The sequence below is a fragment of the Artemia franciscana genome, chromosome 21 (genome assembly GCF_032884065.1).
Source record: "Artemia franciscana chromosome 21, ASM3288406v1, whole genome shotgun sequence".
In the NCBI taxonomy this organism is placed as follows: Eukaryota; Metazoa; Arthropoda; class Branchiopoda; order Anostraca; family Artemiidae; genus Artemia; species Artemia franciscana.
The window spans coordinates 15,598,236-15,618,492 of NC_088883.1; the positions used below are offsets into that span (position 1 = coordinate 15,598,236).

A 20,257-nucleotide genomic window follows, 5' to 3' on the forward strand; every position below is an offset into this window, starting at 1 on the left:
TCCTAGGTTTTATCCAGCGCGAAAGTTTTGTTTAATTTATTTGTTAGTGAATTTGCAATAGTAAAGTTTTATGAACTATGAACTCAGATAATTCTTGTACAAGCTCCTTCTCCTCTCTATTACACATACAACCTTTACACTAAAATTCATAGCTGCGTTCCTAAATTTCTTCCCTAAGACACCATCACCAACTTCATAAATTATTTTCCCAAAATTATTCCATCCATCTTCTACGTTGTCAAATTTTAAACTCTCCAGTTTAGTATTCAACAATTCTTGGAAAGTTTCTCTGAAATTCTTATCCAGGAGTCTACCAGCGTCATAACTTCCCGAAAGATGGCGATCTTTACTTTAAACATCAATAACAGCATTCCTATATTTAGTAGTAAATGTAGCAGTAATAGTATGCACATGTTGTCTTTTAGTCAGTTGAACATCCCCTTCATCATGCCCTGAAAGTTTCAACTTAATATTCTATTACATTCCTGACACAGTGCTTCGATATAGTTCAACTTTCTCTTCATAATTCAACTTCCAGTTCCGTTAGTCCAGTTCCAGTCTTTATTTATTATTTTTTTTATTTAATTTCAGTACGTTTTAATTAAAATTTTCAAAACGCGTAGCTATGAAGGGTACTAGATACATCCAAATTAAGTGTATTTGCTTTACTTAGTAAAATAGGATCCTCTTAAAGATGAGGCAGGCTGTCATCCCCAGCAATCTTCTACTCTTTACGCTGAAGCTCAACTTCTTACCACATTCATTGAATATTTAAAAACGAAAATCTGCAGTTTAAAATTACCGTTTCCAAAATATGATAGGGCTGTAACCCCTCCTTTTCCTCAATGTCTATATTGTAAGTTTATTCCTAACATATTTTCCAAATGAACAGAGGCTAGTGATTAAACCCCATAGTGCACTGGGATCGCCTATCATGACAACACCTAAGTTGCACTGCCCCTCCCCAAAAGAGAATTTTTACCACGAAAAGCATTCCTGTGGCTTTTCAGTCCCCTATTTGCTGAACTCATTCACTGTGACTTTTCCTTCCTACAGAACTGAAATTTTTTCACAAAGGACGTCGTTTCGGGACAGAAAACATCCAAGAGAACGTTCCAAGAATGCAAAAAACCATATTAGTTTTAAGAATTCCAGCACTGCTAACAACAGTGGTAAAATCATTTTCATTGGTGTTTAACTGTCCAAGGGAATTACTTGGAAGGTGATAATAATAATGTTTGCAAAAAACGTTTTTAAATAAAAAACATGTCTCATTACTTTTCTGACAAACCTCATAATTTTCACGCGGAATACAAATCCTTATCGGAATCAAGATAAGTTTTGGCATCACAAGTTAAAACAAAATTTAATGGCTCATATCAGATTATTTTTCGCTCTCTTACAATTTTCCTTCAGTAAGATTCAGGATAAGCAGAAATCAGTCATATTCAGAATCAGCACTAGAGGATGGGTGGTGTCTGCTTTCAACGTTTACAGTTTGTATGTAATTTCCTTACTTTTGCACCTTTCCAACTTTAAACTATTATACCTCTATTAATTTTTTTTTTAATTATTCATGTGCTTTCCAATTATTTCCATTTTTTAATGATTACGCTAAGTATTTACTTAGAAGTAGCATATTCTAATATAAATTCTTCAGATGGTAGAATTTTGGGGGCTAATAAATTTAAATGGCGGAATTTGACTTGTTTTAGGTGGTACAAGATCTGCAATGTTTATATTGCTGTTTAGACGTTGATATTTATTAGTTACGCGTGTCTAATTTATGTCCCAACCCTAAGGGTTAGTATTTGGATATGGAGCTTTATTTTAGTGACCAACTATAAATCATTTGTATCTATTTTATAGTTGACAATCCATAGGTTGCATATTGCTTTCATGAACTTTTTGTGTTTTTACTATTTACTACAAAAGGTAACATTGACACAAAACCAAAGTTCCCCATTTGGCGCTTTTAAAACTCGCTTTAAAATACATAGTTTTCTATTCTACTGTTTTCGTTCACTTCACAGTTTTATGAGGAGCCACAGCAAAGACAAAAATAGTATTTTATCCTTCTTATCCATTTCACAAAAAAAAAAACAGCAGGCCAAGATATATCACCTTAAATTTTGTGTACATAAACCTTTAAACGTTAAATAAACCTTTAAAAGTCAGTTGACTATTTATTACTTTGATATTTCCTAGTTCGAAACGGGCTTTATTTTCCCGCTAGATCACTAAATCAATTTTAGTCATTAAAAACTTTTGGGGAAGGAGTTTCCATGATAAAGCAAAAGAAAGTCAAAATAACAATAAAGCAGTTAGATTGGGAAAAAACTCTAAAAGTTTAACATGAAAAATTTTCTCAATGTAATGAAACAAGAATACAGTTATATAATGGTTCGTTCACAGGGGGAAGTAAAATAGATTGATACCGAATAGACTTCATCTGAAAAATTAAGTAGCCCAATTTTGTTGTTACTGTAAGTAGTTTACGAAAGGAACTTTACACGAATACTACTTCACTTTAACCTTCAACTTCTGCAATGGTCGCGCCAAGACTGACTAAGATACATGACCTGAACCTCTTCACATGCCCAGTTCTGTTTTTTCCTGAATAAGCATTTGATTTTCCGCTCTATTTTGAAAGTTACCAAGAAAATTGTATTGTAGAATATATTTAAAATATAGCCCCGATAATAGGCATCAAAGTAGTAAAAAATATTAAATAAAAATAATAGATACCACCAGTTTGTACCGAAAGATGGAAAAGTCCTTTTTTACCCTAGTATTTTGCGAAGCATTTCCTATCATAGTTCATAACATTAAATAAAATAATAAAAAAAAGCCTAGTGGTATGACCAAGGAATAGCTAAGACCTTACGAGAATATTGTCCATGATTTGCGACAACTTTAATATAACCTGCTTTAAGTTTATTCATAATGTCTAAAAATGCACTAGAACGGATAGCAGATATAGAGAAGCAAATGCTAATGCTAAATCTACGCAACACAGGAACTAGCTTAACTGAAAAAAAAAAAAACACAACTTAGATCACTACTTCGGTGCTTAGCATTAGAAAATAAATATTCACATTTTCAACACATAAGGCCAATTTTTTTAACGGCTTGTTAGCAAACTAGGTCGAACTGACTAGGCTGGAAATCGAACTGCATATGCAATATAAGACAAATTAGTTAGGTATGTAAAGAAAGACGGAAAAATATTAGTTAACACAGGATATGAAGAAGCATTTCTAATTCCAAAATGAATGGGGATTATATCAAAATAGGTATTTCCTGACCGGAATCGAACACGAAAATTAGCATACCGAAAATGGAGGTATACAAATATAACAGAGGAATTCACTCTAAACTTGGAAGAAGAATACAAGAATTGGCTATGAGAAACCGAGTCAAAAGCTTTTGAAACATCTAATGCGCACAAATACATTTCAAATCCAACTTTTTTGTGCTAAAAATAATGATCCCCCTAAACTTCACTCGCAGGTTCGTCCAGTTGGCCGTACCTAATAAAAATTACTGCAATATAACAGGTGCTCAATAAGTAGCTCCAAGTAGCTCATTTTTGGCTTTAAAATTGCTCTTTACTTGTGTTTAGAAGAACTATTTAAAAAAAATTATTTAGCAAACGAAATAGATCGCTTGGTAAAGTCCTAACTGAAGCGAAAAACGAGTTTCTTGAAAATTTCCTTTAGCATACCTATTCCACCTATGTAGTTGTTCGTCTATTTCTTCTAACTGACGGTCAGCCATTGCCACTTCCGTGTCCTCTTCTACAATAGTTTCTGACACTGTTGCCAATTCTTTCATCTCTTTTTGAAACCGTTCCCATTCTTCAACCTTTGGATCTTTATATTCAATATTTCTAGCCTAGAAAAATAAGCTTGAAATACTGCAGAAACAGAACTAGATATGATGAAAACATTATGTAAAGAGCGATACTTAGAGAAGACTAAACTATTTTAGCAGTCCAGACCTCTCCATTGGAAAGATCACATGACTTCCGCTTAAAGACGTAGACAACGTGTATTTCGAGACAGAACCCCCCAAGGAAAACTCAAGTCCAGTCGAGATATCACTCATAGCGTATTACGGATGACTTCTCATAGTTAAGCTAAAACATCGTCTATTGTTTTGTTTGTTTTTTTTTTTTTCATATCGAGACCCCTCAATCAAATATCATCTTAACTTCTTTGTTTGACCACCTATAGTCGGAGTGATGTATATCACTACGTAAATACTAAAGTTCAAATGGATCTCTTTTCGACAGGTAGCTTTTTAGTATTTTCAATAGATCTGGAAAACACAGCCATTATATAACGATTTTAATTACTAATCACCATATTCATCATAGCAATTAATTTCGAAAATGGCAGGACCTTAAACAGGCCTTTTCTCCAATAAATCAAATATTTTAAATTTATTGCGCACAAAATGCAAGCAAAAACACTGGCAGAGTCCTCTGCAAAACTCCGTTGTCAGGGAATATAAAGACAACATCCCAATTACAGAATACAACGCTTGAAAGAAAAATTTAACCTTACTGATCATACGCACTAACGGAAAATCACGATGGGCCAGAAGAAAAGTGAATTACACATGAAAATATTCATAATGATCCTAGATCGAGTAACAGTTTAGTTGCCAAATGACTTGTTTCCTAGACAAAAATTACGAGTTTTATCAAAAAACATCGAGAGGTATTTTAGAAAAAAAAAAACAACCGAAGGTTGACATTAACATAATTTCGAAATAAGAAACAAAACACTGAATTAAACAATAATACAGGATAATCACGATCAATCCAGTAACACGTACGTGTAAGCTTCCTTAATAAACCAAGACACCTGTTAGTAGCAGTTGCATCTATAGTGTTGAATGACCGTATTCAACCGAATTCCTGTAAAGAAAAGGCACGCTCTTCTCACACATTGATAGGGGAGGTTTGTGGAATTTCAAGTAAGTTTATGCTTTCAGCGGGAAAATCATCCATGCAGTACCACAGGAAAAGGCCCGACATTACACAATTGGTCCATTCGTTATAATACATTTTAGTAGGAAAGAAGGGCATGTCGTACTTTGTTAAAACTCGAATTTTGCAAGGAGTTTAAATAGGTATAATCGGATGTGCAAATTGGCCCGTCCCAAACTCCAACCTTCAGTGCGCTATGTACCCTAGTGTCTCTCTGTATAAAAAAACTGAGGGAACATCATTTCCCACTAAATAGTCAGACGGTTCAATGAATATGCCACCATGAATGACAAGACCCACGCACCCTCAAATACAAGGATTCTAAATTAAACAAATTGCTCATTTTTAACGGAAAGGTTTTATGGGAATCGGTGGATATTTTTCACTTTGTTTGAACCGGAATCAAGCAAAGAATTTCAATTCAGAAGTACCGATATCCTCCCTGGATACCTAACAAAGGTCACGACCAAAAGCGATTACATGTGAAGAAAAAAATTGTTTCCGCCATTCAAGGGCTTGGTTAAGGAACTAAGTCTCAGGTAATCATACTCAACGCAGTAGCGAATAATGATTAAAGAACGATATATCTCTAATGTATCTTTTTTCCTGGAAATTTTGTACCAAAGATGGTAGAAACTTCGGCATTAAATCATTCGACCGTAAATTGGAAGTTCTAGCACCTTTGTAGGAATCACAAGTGATGGCGAGACAACCAGTTCTCTCCTATGCCCTTTTTGCCCGTAAGCACATTCGTAATCGCCCAAAGAGTCGGATCAAAATTTTCAGACAGCGGTTATGCTCAAAATAGTCAGAAAGTATAGTCATATACCTCCTAGGATGAAACGACCCACGCAGTGGCATCGGCAAGGGTTTTAAATCATTTACCCATGGTTGAAAAACATGTTTTGTACAGCAAAAAGGGACCTATGTTTGATCTTACTGTTTAATGATATTGAACCTCTCACGGATCTATCCCTGGGCTAAGAGGATTTTCAACATTTTTCTGGGAGGACATTGAAGGATCCAGAACAGGTTGAAAACCTACGTATCTGATTAGTTTGGAAATCGCATCCGGAAAGCCCTTGATCAGAGGGACCCCAATACGATTTGGTTGAGGGCACTCTCCCCTCCCAAAAAACGAGGTGTAAAATTTTCACCTGGAAAATTGTAGGACATATACTCCGGGTCAAGGGGAATGCGAAACAAATATAAATTTCTGGGTCAGAGGGGTTGAAGTCCATGAAATCGGTCGAAAAATTTGAAATGGACCCTCTTTCAAATATACCAGACGTGCCGACCGATCATCATGACTTGGATACCCAAGAGACAATCCAAAGAAAAGCGATTAGTAGAAGTTTGAAAGCCCTATGGTACCTTTTTTTATTCTTTAACTACAATGCTTCAAATATATGAAAGAGATTTTAAAAATCACGGTTAACGCGATACGAGCAATTTTTTTAGGGGGGGGGGGGGGTTAATAGAATCAAGGGCGGCCTTGAAAACTCGGAAGAAATTGGGAGTTCCAATACCATTTTGAATGGTCAAAAGTCATTTGAGGGTGACTAGTCCCCTCATGTGCCTTGTTTGCCCTGGGAAATCCAAATTGCCCCGCAATGGCATCGGATTAAAATTTTTAAGAGGCTTTTCGCCACAAAACAGTCAAATAGTCCATCAAGCAAGCCTCTTGAGAATATTTTACAGTCTGCAAAGACTGGTATGTTTGATCTTGGCTGTCAGATCGACTAAAAACCTTTATGGGTCGTTCCTAGGTTCAAAGGGAAGTATGTTCCCTTGAGTCATAGTTGAAGTGGAGATGGCGTTAGGGGGCTCGACTTCAGGCAAGGAAACGCCATATCTCTAATTGGCTTTAAACTTACATGTGTAAATATTTAGGCCAAAGATGCCCCAAAGTACAAGCAAATTTTTGGCTGGGGATAGGGACCATTAATGTGATCCAAAATTGACCAAAAATATTTTTAATTCTAAATGTCTTAAAACTTATGTTATTAACTCATTTGCGCAAGAGGTGCTAAAAAAAAAGAGAGAAAATATTTGCTCTCTCTATAATCGGGCCCGAAAAGGCCTGTTTTTTCAAACGATATGAAACTTTAAATGATATAAAACGTTTCAGAACTATACTCGACCACTGTCATAACTGTAGCTCCAACTATTCTAATCTTGACTCACAGACTTACCTTCCTATTCTTCCAGAATAGCAGACGCTCAGTAATATGGGCGCTCCGAAAGACGGAGGAGGATTTGTTAGATGTTTTTCAGGGGAATTCTCTGTGGATTCTTTTAGGTACCCTTTTGACTGACCGAATTTCAAACATGCTTATGTAACAGCCTTCAGTTTTGGGGGAAAATACGATCCTTGCTTAAGGCTAGTGTGTAAAATACCTTAATTAGCCATTCATAATATTTGCTAAGGTTATTCAACAATTATGTTTCAAAATCCATTTGTTGCAAATGGAACTATATCTAATGTCAAATCTCCTACTTGATTATTAAGAAAAATGAAGAGAGTTATATACCTTTTATGGAATGAAAAAGTGGAACAGCTCCGCTGCTGCTTGTGGATAATAAAAGATTAATGACACTTTATTGCATGGAGAAACTACGATCAATAAGTTAACTACTTCACCAAGATGTATTGTAGTTCAAGTTCACCAAGAATTACTGGAAACTTTACCGGCTCGCAAACCGAACTAATTTTCTGCTTTTCATCCTGGTAACAATCTGTAAGTAAGGAGCGACTCAAGCTAATAGCAATTCAAACTTTAAAGACAAGGAGTTTTGATGAGAACCTTTTCATTAAAAGAATTACCGTTTTATGCTGGCTCTAAATATGTATATTCCAAAGAGTTCAAGATTACTATCAAAATTGATGAACTTGATAAAATTCATCCATTTATCAAAAAAAAAGATCTTCAAACTTGATCTTAATGTAATTTGCACCATTGGGTGCAGGATTTCAGAGAATACATTCGCAGAGATTTCAAGCCCCAATCTGCGAAAAACGTTCAGTATATATATATATATATATATATATATATATATATATATATATATATATATATATATATATATATATATATATAACATTATATAACATAATATAACATAATATAACATATGTATATATTAGGTTTTTGTTTTGTTTTTCCCTGGAGTAATTATATTGAATGAGTCTTACAATATCAGGAGAGGGCACATTTCAACATAAATTCAAAGTTTTAGTGTCCTTTTCAAGTAAAAAAAAAAAAAAATGTATATATACCACAGTAGAGTGTCTTTTTCCACCATTTTGTGGCAAAGAACAGCAACTTCGTCCTAAAAAGGGCAAAAACGCACTGAAATAAGAACTCTGAGTTATCCAATCGATTTACAATTATCGAAAAAAAAATATATAGAAAACCTCCCAGTCTTATAGACCATATGGTCACAGGGTGGTGCAGTCGTTCTTAAAGATACACGTAGTGTATACAAAATAAATGATTAATACTGCCAGTTATTTTAAAGCTTTATTTAACTGATTTTGTTTATTTAAGGCTTTATAAAATTAAGCCCAGTTTGTGTACATGCGTATCGACTATTATGGAGGAGGCTCAGTGGATCTTTCTAAGGCTGGGACGGGGGAGGCTTGGGGCCTTAAAAAGCGTATTTTTGTGTCCAAATTTGCTAACTTTCAGTGAGCAATCAGGTAAATATAGAAGAAGAAAAAGGGGGAGGATGGTGGAATTTTATCTCCAATCTCCCTTCATTCCGAGGAATAATTCGGACTAAGCTTGCAGTATGGATGCCGTGGGGTGATAACTTTCCTATTATTGCAGAAATATTTTAAGTTTAACATAAAATATTACACTATTATCCTTATCTACAAAAAAGGGAGAGGGAGATGTCGCCAAGAAAAAAATTGTTGGATGAATCCACGGAAAATTGCGGGCTAGATGATCATAAAATTCATCTTAAATATTTCACAGCCTTTCCTTCTTGGCAGGTATTTGAAGGAGTATAGTTTTTGAAGAGATATATCATTCTCGATGCACTGTTATAAGAATATTAATCTTGAATTTACGGTGTTGCATAGTAGCAAGGTACTGTAATCTCCTAAAGTGTTGGCCAGCAAATTCTTCAGGATTAGGTCCAGAATTCCAAGCTTTCTACGTGAGATACTTAATGTAAAATGTATAAATATTCAGATGATAACAAATTTAATCGCTGACGTTCTTTCATTAGATAGAATATATATATTAATGGATAAATATAGGGAAAAATGCATTACGAGTAAGGGGGCGAAAGTTCCCCTCCTATTGCGAAGGCGATAGTTTTTTTTTTAAACTTGTACTTTATTTCGAAAAGCAAATAGACTAAACAAGTTCTTTTTTCGAAGCGTCTTTCTACAAAATTTCTACAAAATGAAAAGGGTGGGGTTCAGGAAATTAAATAAATTTCAATTCAATAAAAAAAATTAGTTTAATTTTCAGGAAAAAATGTCGAGCCCTTTTTGAGAAATACACACACACACACACGCGCATACACACACACACACACACACACACATATATATATATATATATATATATATATATATATATATATATATATATATATATATATATATATATATATATATATATATATATAGAGGGGGGATATACATATACACACTCACAATTATTATTCGGTTAAAGATAAAATATAAAAATATATATTTTTATAGTGCTTATATATAGCATATATATATATAGGAAAAAAAAATACTAATCAAGTTTACACAGGTTTAGACAAAATATTTTGAATATGTGACTTTCTTATTAGTTTTCCTATTTTAGAAGGACAGTTCTTTCGGCCAAAATTCCTTTTATATATAAGAATGAAAGAATAAAAAAAAATATATTTGTTTTCAGCAAAAGGCAATTGATACTCAAGCCTTTAGGTTTGTTTCAGTAAAGGGAGGGTGGGCAGCCTCATTTTTGTGTATGGTAATTTAACATGTTGAACATGATTATTCATTTTAATACCAGTTCGTCAGGGGTGTAGCTCCAGCATTTTTATTGCGCGGGAGGGGGTATGAGGGGTCCCCATTTAGAGAGTAAAGGGGCATGGTTTATATAATAATTTTTCTCCTTGCCCATCCCCAGAAAACGAAGCCACTGCAGTTCGTTTTAGGTTTATTTACGCATAACAATTTATGTTTGTTTCAAATCGGATAGAATTATTCATTTTAATTTATATTCTTTTCGGGTTTAATCAATTATCTAGCTTAAAGCTTGCTTCTACGTCTCTATATACTCCTTCTCTCCATTCAACGAGCGTTTCCTCTTCTTTTCTTCCTCATGATATTTTCTAGCACTCTTACTTCTATTTAGTCTGCTTTTGTCATTTTATGATATCTCTTCTCCTCCCATACCTTGCACAACTGAGTACGATATTTACCTTCCGCCAGTCTTCCGAAATAAAGAGCTCAAGAACAAAAGACTTCCTTTCTAGCAGAAGATAATCTTGATTCCTGAGAGGACCACACAACAATATCAAGATATAAAATAATAAAAGAAAGAAAGGAAGGGACGAGGGAATGAAACAAAGCTTGTTTCTCAGCAAGATAGAGAGTTGATTCAGATATTTAATTGTACGATCGATAATTATGTTTAGTGAAAAATAAAAATAAATGCAAGTAACAAAGCTCATATCAGAAAAAAGAGACCAAATTAAATGACATAAACCAAGCATTTCGGCAAGTCATTTTTAATCCTAGCCATTTCAGGAGAAAAATAAACTTCCTTACATTTTGTTCAACTTTCTCTTTATCGAATTCCAACAAGATGTGATGTAATACAACACAGGCTACATTGCATAATAAAAAAGGAACCCAAAAAACATGGTATTAACAGGAAAGTAAAACTTTTATACTTATAACGCATATGATTTCAAGGCCATAAATAAACTGTTTTGAGAGTTCAGGATGCAGGAATAGATTAAAAATTAACATTCAGAAGACTAAGTCCCTTGAATTAGGAATAAATGAGGATGGAGAGATGATGTTATGAGGAGTAAGGAAATTGATCGGGCGGAAAGCTGAACTAAACGAGCATTCAGTTTCATTTAGTATCTTCAAAACATTATCAAGGATGGTGGGTGCACTAAAGGGTGTTTTTTCGCAATTGAAACAAATTTGGAAGAGTAGGGAGATAACTTTTAGAACTAAGATCAGAATATTAGAAGCCACTGCAATGATTAAACACAGCTTTTTAGAGATGGGCGCTCAAAGGATAGTGGAAGACATGCTAAATGATTTCTAGAGATTTTGTGTCCAAGGGCAAACAAAAACAAAAGAAATCATTTGAATAGCCGTATATCAAGCAATAAGCTATACCAAAATATGTGCTGTGATTCCACTTTCTAGGGTTATAAATATAGACAGAATAAGATGGTCAACTCAAGTTTTACGGACGAAGGCTGATACCTTGCCAAAATTCATGCCTTTTGGCAATTCAGCTCGGGTTGACGAAAAGCAAGACGTCCTAAAATGGTGTGAGAAGGGGTCATGTTAAAAAAATAGGAGCAACATGGGAAGTTCAGAGCCGAGTAGGGTGAAAGGACATGCGCAGGTGTGCCGTTCTCAGGCAAGTGGGTGTTGCGAAAGGTTGTCTGTAGTAGCATTAAAAAAACGAGGAAAATTTTCAGCCACTAGAGCAAATGGAAAAGCTAAGGAAATTTTGGCAAAGATTTCACCTACGCCTTTTTAAGTGCAAAACGAAGGTAGACAAAAATATAAGAGGTACTGACGAAAACACAAAAGAGCTATAAAACCTAAATCTTGAAATAAATACAACAAAAGTTGACAAAAATTTAATACCAATAAATTAATATAGCAAAGGGTTAGTTTAAAATATTATTTAAAATAAACTGAAATACAATTTAGCCTCATAAGTATCCTTTAGAATTGAACTATGAGTTAGATGAAACTTGTTCCTGTTTCCAAAATAGAGATCGCATTTTTATTGATTTATAGGGTGTGGCTGGTCCAAAGCAGAAGAATGGAATAAAGTATTTATGAGCGTTTCTGTCAATTAGGTATGACTAAGAAAGAATTTCTCAACAGTTTTACGCTGTAAAACTGTTGTAATCCAAGTCACCCAATTTCCTAAACAAGATTTTTCCCTTTTTTTACAGTTCCTTTCTTAGATTTTCGTCCATATCCTATTTAAATTTTCATTAAGTACTCCTCTACTTCCCAGCGTTATTACTGTTGCCGCTTCGGTCAATCACAAAATCAATACTGATATGGCAAAATTTGACATCCATTTGATTCAACGCTATATTAGACTAAAAACGAACCTAGAATTTTTCAACTGAAAGCAAGGAGCAACATTAGAACGAAAAACAAAAACAAATCATTTTATATATGGGCGTAGCTATCCCCTGCTCAATCCCTCGTTTCTCAGTGCTTTAAAAAAGCTTCTTATTCCAATTCAACGATCCTTGTGTTACAGGACTTTTCCCCGTCTCTGCCGTTAGACATGTAAATATAATATTTTAAACTACATAGAAAAGATTTTCGCAATGAGGGAGGCACCCTTCCTTTACCTCCCTTCCCCCTAGCACCAATAATAAAGGTGTAAACCGAAAATTTTCATAGAATAGCGGGATTAGAAATCAATTCCTCCCCTCATTCCACAAAACTCATGCTATATTTATCTGAAAGGTCAATGAGAGTTGGGACATTTGAGGCATCAAAATATACTCTTTGAAGCACCTGACCCCCACCCTCTACTAAATTACCCATCATGACTCCATCGTAATAGGTGACGTTCACTTACACTATTGTTATAATTTTGCCTATGCTACAAGAAGCAAATCAGTTTAGTTAAATGAGGCTTTAGAATAAACGTCACAAACATTTTTCTGCAACAATAAGGGAGGTATCATCCTGCAGCTCAATGTATAGTTTCTGATATTTCTAAATCAATTGACTATTTCAGAGTTTCCAATCAATATCAACTTGGTCATCTTTGGGGCAAATTCCGGCTTGGTGCCACAAAATGGCAGAAAACGCCACTTTCCAATGGTAAAAACTTTTCGGTCATTTAAAAAGACAAAAAAACTTTTAATTTCCATTCGAATGAGCCCCCTCCTTATCTTCTAGGGCCATAGGTTTGATACTATCACCCCTGGCGAAAAATAAAATGCATCCTTTATCTTTCTTCTGGCAAAAACGCGAAGTTCTACATTTTCGTGGATAAGAGCATGAGACTACTACAATAGGGTTCTTTAATATACTGAATCTGATGCTGATTTTGTATTAAGATAACTTGTCTTCTTGGGAGAGTTTCCCTCCCCCCTTTTTTCGAAAGTCAGGCAACTTTTTTCCGGCTTGTAATTTTTGACGAGTGTAATTCTAGCTATTGTTTAAACCTTCGAGGTCCTAATATAGGTAAAACCAAAAATATTATTTTCAGTCATCAATTAAATTATAATAATTTATAATCTAACTGGCGATAAAGAATCGGCATAGCTTGTTTCTGGAAAAAGGAACAGCCTGAATAAACCAAGGGAGCCTATCCCGGCTTTCTATTCTATTGTGGAAGCAAAAACGGAAAATACTAATCACGAATTCCAGAACTATTCATTTTTTCAATCAAAATATAACGATTTAGAGTATCGAATGTTTTTTTTTATATATTGTAAAATATAGATGACACAAAAAATTAGCATTATTCAAAAAATCGTTAACTTTGAGCAAAGGGAGTACAGCTGCTTGTTTAGTATATGATTTGAAGCCAAATTGGCTTTTGTCCAAAAATTTTTTTTATCCAAGTCAAAATGTTTATTTATAATATCTTTTCTAAAATCTTTGGCAGCAGAGAAACTATTGCAACATCTGTTTAATTCTTAACATTAGTTTTATCACCTCTTTCATATAGTGGAATAACTAGAAAATTTTTCCATTTAGTGGGGAACACAGCTGAAGATACAACCAATTTGAAATATGGTCCAATTATGCACAAATTCCAGATGCGAGACATCTCAAAGGGTTAGCTGAAACACCATTTGAGCTGAGTGACTGCCTTGCTATAAATTTGTTGGTATTTTTCTAAGATGACCGTGCCTTCCTATGACGAACAAATAAGAGTTCAAATAGAGATAGGTCTTTTTATTAGACAGTGAAAAACATATACAAAAGTTCTGGATATTTCGACGACACATTCAGTCATCATCACAAGCAGAGAAACTCTACTAATGAGTTTATCTGTTGATGATTATGACTGAATATGTCAGCGAAATATCTGAAACTTTTTTGTATATTTTTCACTGTCTAATAAAAGGACCTATCCCTATTTGAACTCTTATTTGTTTAAATTTATGATAATTTCTGGAATTTTTTTTAGAACTAATCGAAGCCTAAAACATACTTGTATCCTCTCAAGTAGGCAAATAAAATAAATTAGATGAAGATGAAGTATGATAACGAGTAACATCAGAAACAACGCAGGCAAAATTAGAACTGAAAGACTCCGCAATAGCTCCAAGTCCATCCAGCTTATGAACATCCTTATCTATTAAGAGTTCTGGATAAAATTCCTTACAATATTTTTCAATCTTTTGTCTAATTAGATCCCATGTTTTCTTTTGGTGAACCTGCATTTCCAAAAGAGTTTTCCAAAATAACTTTTTTTACTTATACGAAGAGTTTTTACCAGCAAATTTTTATGATTTTTAAGAGATAAAACACTATCAGGCGACCAAATATTCCATTCTTATTCTTATTTAGACAATTCTTTCCATTGATAGATCTCAGAAGTGAGCCAATAATTCATGGTTTCTTTAGGTAGAATTTGTTACGACGCATTTTTCCATAAGGGCAATGATGACCTAATTGTCCACTAACTATATAATACAAATATGTAATGATCTATTAGGGTTGCTTTCTTTTAGTAATTCATTCAAATCTATATTAAAAAGGTTATTTTTTAAATATGTATATTCTGTTTCTGGGAAAAATTTATCTTTTTTGTAGTAATTTCTTTATACATAGTTTTTTTCAATTCTATAATCAGAGATAATTACACAATGATCCGACGAACTATCCATAATCACAGGTCTAGTAACACACGTGTAACTCACACAATTTTTTCTAAATATTTTTGGAATCATTATTTCGAACCTAAATTGCTAACACAACCATAAAATAAATAAAAAGTTAAATAAAAAATATAATAAAAAAATAAAATAAAAAAAACAAAAATTAAAACATAAAATTAAAAAAGGTAGTTGTTGTGGACTGTAAACATAAAAATTCACAAGGTCCCACCAATCCCCACATTTTTCTTTCCTTCATTTCTTTAGTCTTAAAGATGAATTGCTACCAAGTATGGGTAGCAAAGTTTGAAGAATTTGACAAGCAGCTCTTATGTGGTATTGCTTGTATTAATTCTTAGTCGTTGTTCATTTTTGCGTTTTTTCCTTCTTTTAAACGGATGTGTTTTTTTTTCTATATGTGTTTTTCTATAAAAAGCTTACATTGTCGGCTATTTGTCTAGTAAAATTTCAGGTTTTTTTGTGTGGGTCCCACTTTGTAGATTGCAAGGGGGGAAGGGGAATGCTTACTCTGAACAGCTCAGACCTTCGGCCATCACAAGCAAACACAATTTTTATTTTTATATTAAATCCTTGATTTTGATAGGGACTATCACTCAAGATTTGTATCCAAATAAGGCTTTTCTGGACTTTCTAAGGGTATCGGTTTAAAACAATCGCCGCGTTTTTCAAAGTACATTTTTTTAATTTTCAAAATGACTATATGGTTCAATTGGGCAAGGTAACCAAACCATAAAGTTATTATTATGTGACATCTATTAAAACAACTAAAATCACACTTTAAAAAATCCCACCTTTTACTAGAGTTTTATCCATAACATATTAATAAAACAATTCATAGGCTTTAACTACTTAATACCTCAATTACACAACGGAGGCCCGAGACTCTTGAACAGTTAATATTTGTGTTATAGGTTTCTGATAAGAAAGGATAAAACACACAAAACATACAGTTCTCTGAAGTATTGAATCAATTGTTATAGTCTTTATCAACTGGCTTGTTTCTTTTTCATTTGGTCACTGCGCGCACCTATAGGTTGGGGATTGAGCGTCCTTCTGGTCTAGCCATTCCCCAAATCTCAATATTGATCATAATATTTGCCTGTTTTATCCCCTTCCTCATATATATTTCTTTGTATTTGGCTCGGTTCCCTTCTAACATCTTGAAGGATTATAAGAAAGATTTAGACACTTCCGTGGAAATCAGAAGGAAAATCAGACATATTAATTCAAATTTCTGAAATTCCACACTACATTTAATAAGGGTGAAGATGTTCGGCGCAGTAATATATTCCATGTAAGCTAATTTCTGTTAATTTTAAGTTTAAACTGGCAGAAGATGCATTTGCAACCACCCTCCTCCCCCCTAGATTTTGGAAAATACATTATCTGGTATTTTCACAGAAAATGACGTTTTTTTTTTCATTTTCACTGAAAATCGATTCCCCGCCCCTCAATTTTTACCTACATTTCGCCCATTTCCCTACTGTTTCGTGAATTTGTGCCAGTGTTCTTATCTTTTTTTTTCTCTCAAAGAAATGATTCTTTGAAAGAGAAAAATTATAACATCTAATGTCGACAAAAACTGTTTAGTCAACTTCCCATGGGGATTTTATCAGTGAAAAGCATTACCTTAGCATCAAGCACTGGATCATCAAAGAAACCTTCCGGGAGAGTCGTGTCCACTGATTTGGATGGTTTTCCGATGTCAATAGCTTCTTTGCCATTAGATAAACTGACGGATACATTTCCTGTAAATGAAATACCTTTCGTTTTAATGAACACGAAAAAGAGTTTCGGAAAGTGTTGAAAGGTAAGGTAAGCAACGGTATTGAAGGATAATGAAAGAAGAGCAAAGTAATACTGATAGGTAAATATTATAAAAGATCCTATTTATGTTTCCATCTCAAGGACAAAAAAAAAAACAGAATAGCTCTGATTTTCCAAAAAAAGTAAACAACCGAATAAACCGAAATAATTCAACTATACAACAATCGTTAGCAGTAAAAAACTAGAGCTAAAAGCTCATATGGCACTTGTGACGAGGTCGGAAGATCCAAGAGCCCAGAGCTCATATGGTATGAGCTCTAGCAAAATTCTAAGAATCAATAGATTGATTTAGAAGGAAAATCAGAGGCTTAATGCTGGTCGGGATGTAAAATATGAGCTCTGAGACACAAGGTCCTTCTAAATATTAAAATTCATTAAGATCCGATCACCCACTCGTAAGTTAAAAATACCTCTTTTTTCTAATTTTTCCTCTCCTTTCAACCCCCCCCCCCCAGCTGGTCGAATCGGAGAAAACAACTTTATCAAGTCAATTTTTACAGCCCCTGACACGCCAACCAATTTTCATTGTCCTTGTTCACCCAGAAGCACCAAACTCGCCAAAGCACTGGACCCCCCCCCCTAAACTCGCTCAAAGAGAGCGGGTCCAGTCCGGCTACGTCAATCACGTATCTTACGACATTTTTTTATTCTATCCACCAAGTGTCATCCCAATCTCTCCGCTCGAAGTGTTTTCCAAGATTTCTGGTTTCCCCATTAAACTACCCCAATGTCATCAGATCTAGTCGGTATTTAAAATAAGAGCTCTGAGACATGGTTTCCTTCTAAACATCAAATTTGATTAAGATCTGGTCACCCGTTCTTAAGTTTAAAATACCTCAGTTTTTCTAAAATTTCCAAATTAACACTTCCCCAAAGAGACCAGATCTGTTCCAATTATGTCAATCACGAATCCAGAACTTGTGCTTATTCTTCCCATCAACTTTCATCCCAATCTCTCCACTCTAAGTGTTTTCCAAGATTTCTGTTCCCCCCTCCAACCCCCTATGTCCCGGATCCGATTTGAAATGAAAATGGAGCATCTGAAACGTAAAATCTTTCTGTATATCAAGTTTCATTAAGATCTGATCATCCATTCGTAAGATAAAGAAACCTAAATCGCGTTTTCCAATATTTCGGATTTCCCCTTCCAACTCCCCCAAATGTCACCAGATCTGTTCGTGATTTAAAATAAGAGCTCTGAAGCACAAGATCCTTCTAAATATCAAATTTCATTAAAATCTGATCACCCGTTCGTAAGTTACAAATGCCTCATGTTTTCTAATTTTTCTCAATTACAACCTACCCCCTCCAACTACCCCAAAGAGAGCGGATCCGGTCCGGTTATGTCAGTCACGTATTTAAGACTTTTGCTTATTCTTTCTACCAAATTTTATCTTGATCTCTCCAGTCTAAGCGTTTTCCAAGATTTCCACACCCGCCCCCCAACTCTCCCCAATGACACTGGATCTGTTCGAGATTTAAAATAAGAGATATGAGCTACGAGGTCCTTCTAAATATGAAATTTCATTAAGATCCTATCACTCCTTCGTAAGTTAAAAATACCTCATTTTATTACATTTTCAGAATTAACCCTCCCCCCAACTCCCCCAATAAGAGCAGATTCGTTCCAAGTATGTCAATCACGAATTTAGGATTTGTGCTTATTTTTCCCACTGAGTTTCATCCCGATCCCTCCACTCTAAACCTTTTCCAAGATTTCCGCTCCCCTTCCAACTCCCCCCAATGACACTGGATCCCGTCGGTATTTAAAATAGGAGATCCGAGTTACGAGGCCCTTTTAAATATGAAATTTCATTAAGATTCGATCACTCCTTCGTAAGTTAAAAATACCTTATTTTTTCTAGTTTTTCAGAATTAACCCTCTCCCCAACTCCCCCAAAGAGATCGGATCTTTTCCGGTGATGTTAATCATATACCTAGTACTTGTGATTAGTTTTCTCACCAAGTTTCATCCCGATCCCACCACTCTAAGCGTTTTCCAAGATTTTAGGTTTCCCCCTCCAACTCCCCCCAATGTCACCAAATCCAGTCGGGATTTAAAATAAGAGCTCTAAGACAGGATATCCTTCCAAATATCAAATTTCATTAAGATCGGATCACCTGTTCGTAAGTTAAAAATACCTCATTTTTTCTAGTTTTTCTGAATCAACCGTCCTCACCGACTAACCAAACCCCCCCTCCACCATTCAATATAGTCGAATCGAGTCAAAGACTATCTCTAATTTAATCTTATCTGGTCCCTGATACGCCTGCCAAATTTAATCGTCCTAGCTTATTTGGAAGTGCCTAAACTAGAAAAACCAGGACAGACAGACCGACCGACAGAATTTGCGATCGCTATATGTCACTTGGTTAATACCAAGAGCCATAAAAAAGAAAAAAAAATCAGAACGATGGTAAAGAGAATGCCATATTTTTTGCTTGAAGTTGTCAACATATTCGACACAATTCTTTCGAATCTTTTGACTTTTTATGGCACTTGGTATCTACCAAGTGTCATATAGCGATCGCAAATTCTGTCGGTCGGTCTGTCGGTCCCGGTTTTGAAGGTCAATTAAAATCTGCCAAGTTTCGTTAAATTTCATTAAAATATTTCAAATTTTGTGTCTACAATTATTGGTTCCTCCGCTAAACTACGACTAAAATGATAATTTGAAGAGTTGTCTAATTACAAAATATAAATCTAATAGATCATTTTTTTTTTCTAACAAGCACATGCTTCGTACTAAATATCATCCTCACCATAGTAGACGGTAGAATTTAACCAAGCATCTTTCTGGAAATGCACAAAAAAGAATTCTAGTGAAACCCCCAATTTGCGACTCATGAACGGTGTGAACAACACCATCGACTTGAATAAAATTGATAACTCGTAAAACAAAAATTTGAAACCATTTTCTCGACATCAGCTGTGTCATTCTCAAGATCCTCACGTAGCTGGAAATTTCCCCTATAAGAAGGAGTCTTTCACGCAGAGATATAAACAGAATTGATCTTTCCTTATATTTTAAATCCTTGTGCGAATGTATCTGTGATCAGCTTTATGAAATAGAGAACTAAGATAGTTTTTCCAGTATTTCTACTAATTGATGGGTGGTAGGGCCAATTGTAAATGATGTGTTTCTAGTGATTCTTCATAAATTTATACGCGGAACCAAAATTCTTCTCTCAATAAGGTTTTTGTGCTCCCACAGCAATTCAAAAGCCAAAATCAAAAGTACAAACAAAGGTCAACCATCAGACATGGTTTTCGCACAATTTTTCTTTTTAAGTTGGGTTTTCACGATATTTGGGTCTTGGATAATG

At 34.6% G+C, this 20,257-nt stretch overlaps 1 protein-coding gene across 2 annotated transcripts in view; it reads right to left on the bottom strand.

Annotated features, from left to right (window-relative positions):
* Positions 1-20,257, bottom strand: part of LOC136040809 (zinc finger protein 830-like) — a 43,820-nt gene that overhangs the window by 8,220 nt on the left and 15,343 nt on the right. For both annotated transcript variants that reach the window (XM_065725140.1, XM_065725139.1), the window contains exons 4-5: positions 16,733-16,851; positions 3,728-3,897 (exon numbers count right to left, since the gene is read on the bottom strand). In XM_065725140.1, coding sequence (XP_065581212.1) covers positions 3,728-3,897; positions 16,733-16,851 — 289 coding nt within the window. The remainder of the gene's footprint in view (positions 1-3,727; positions 3,898-16,732; positions 16,852-20,257) is intronic.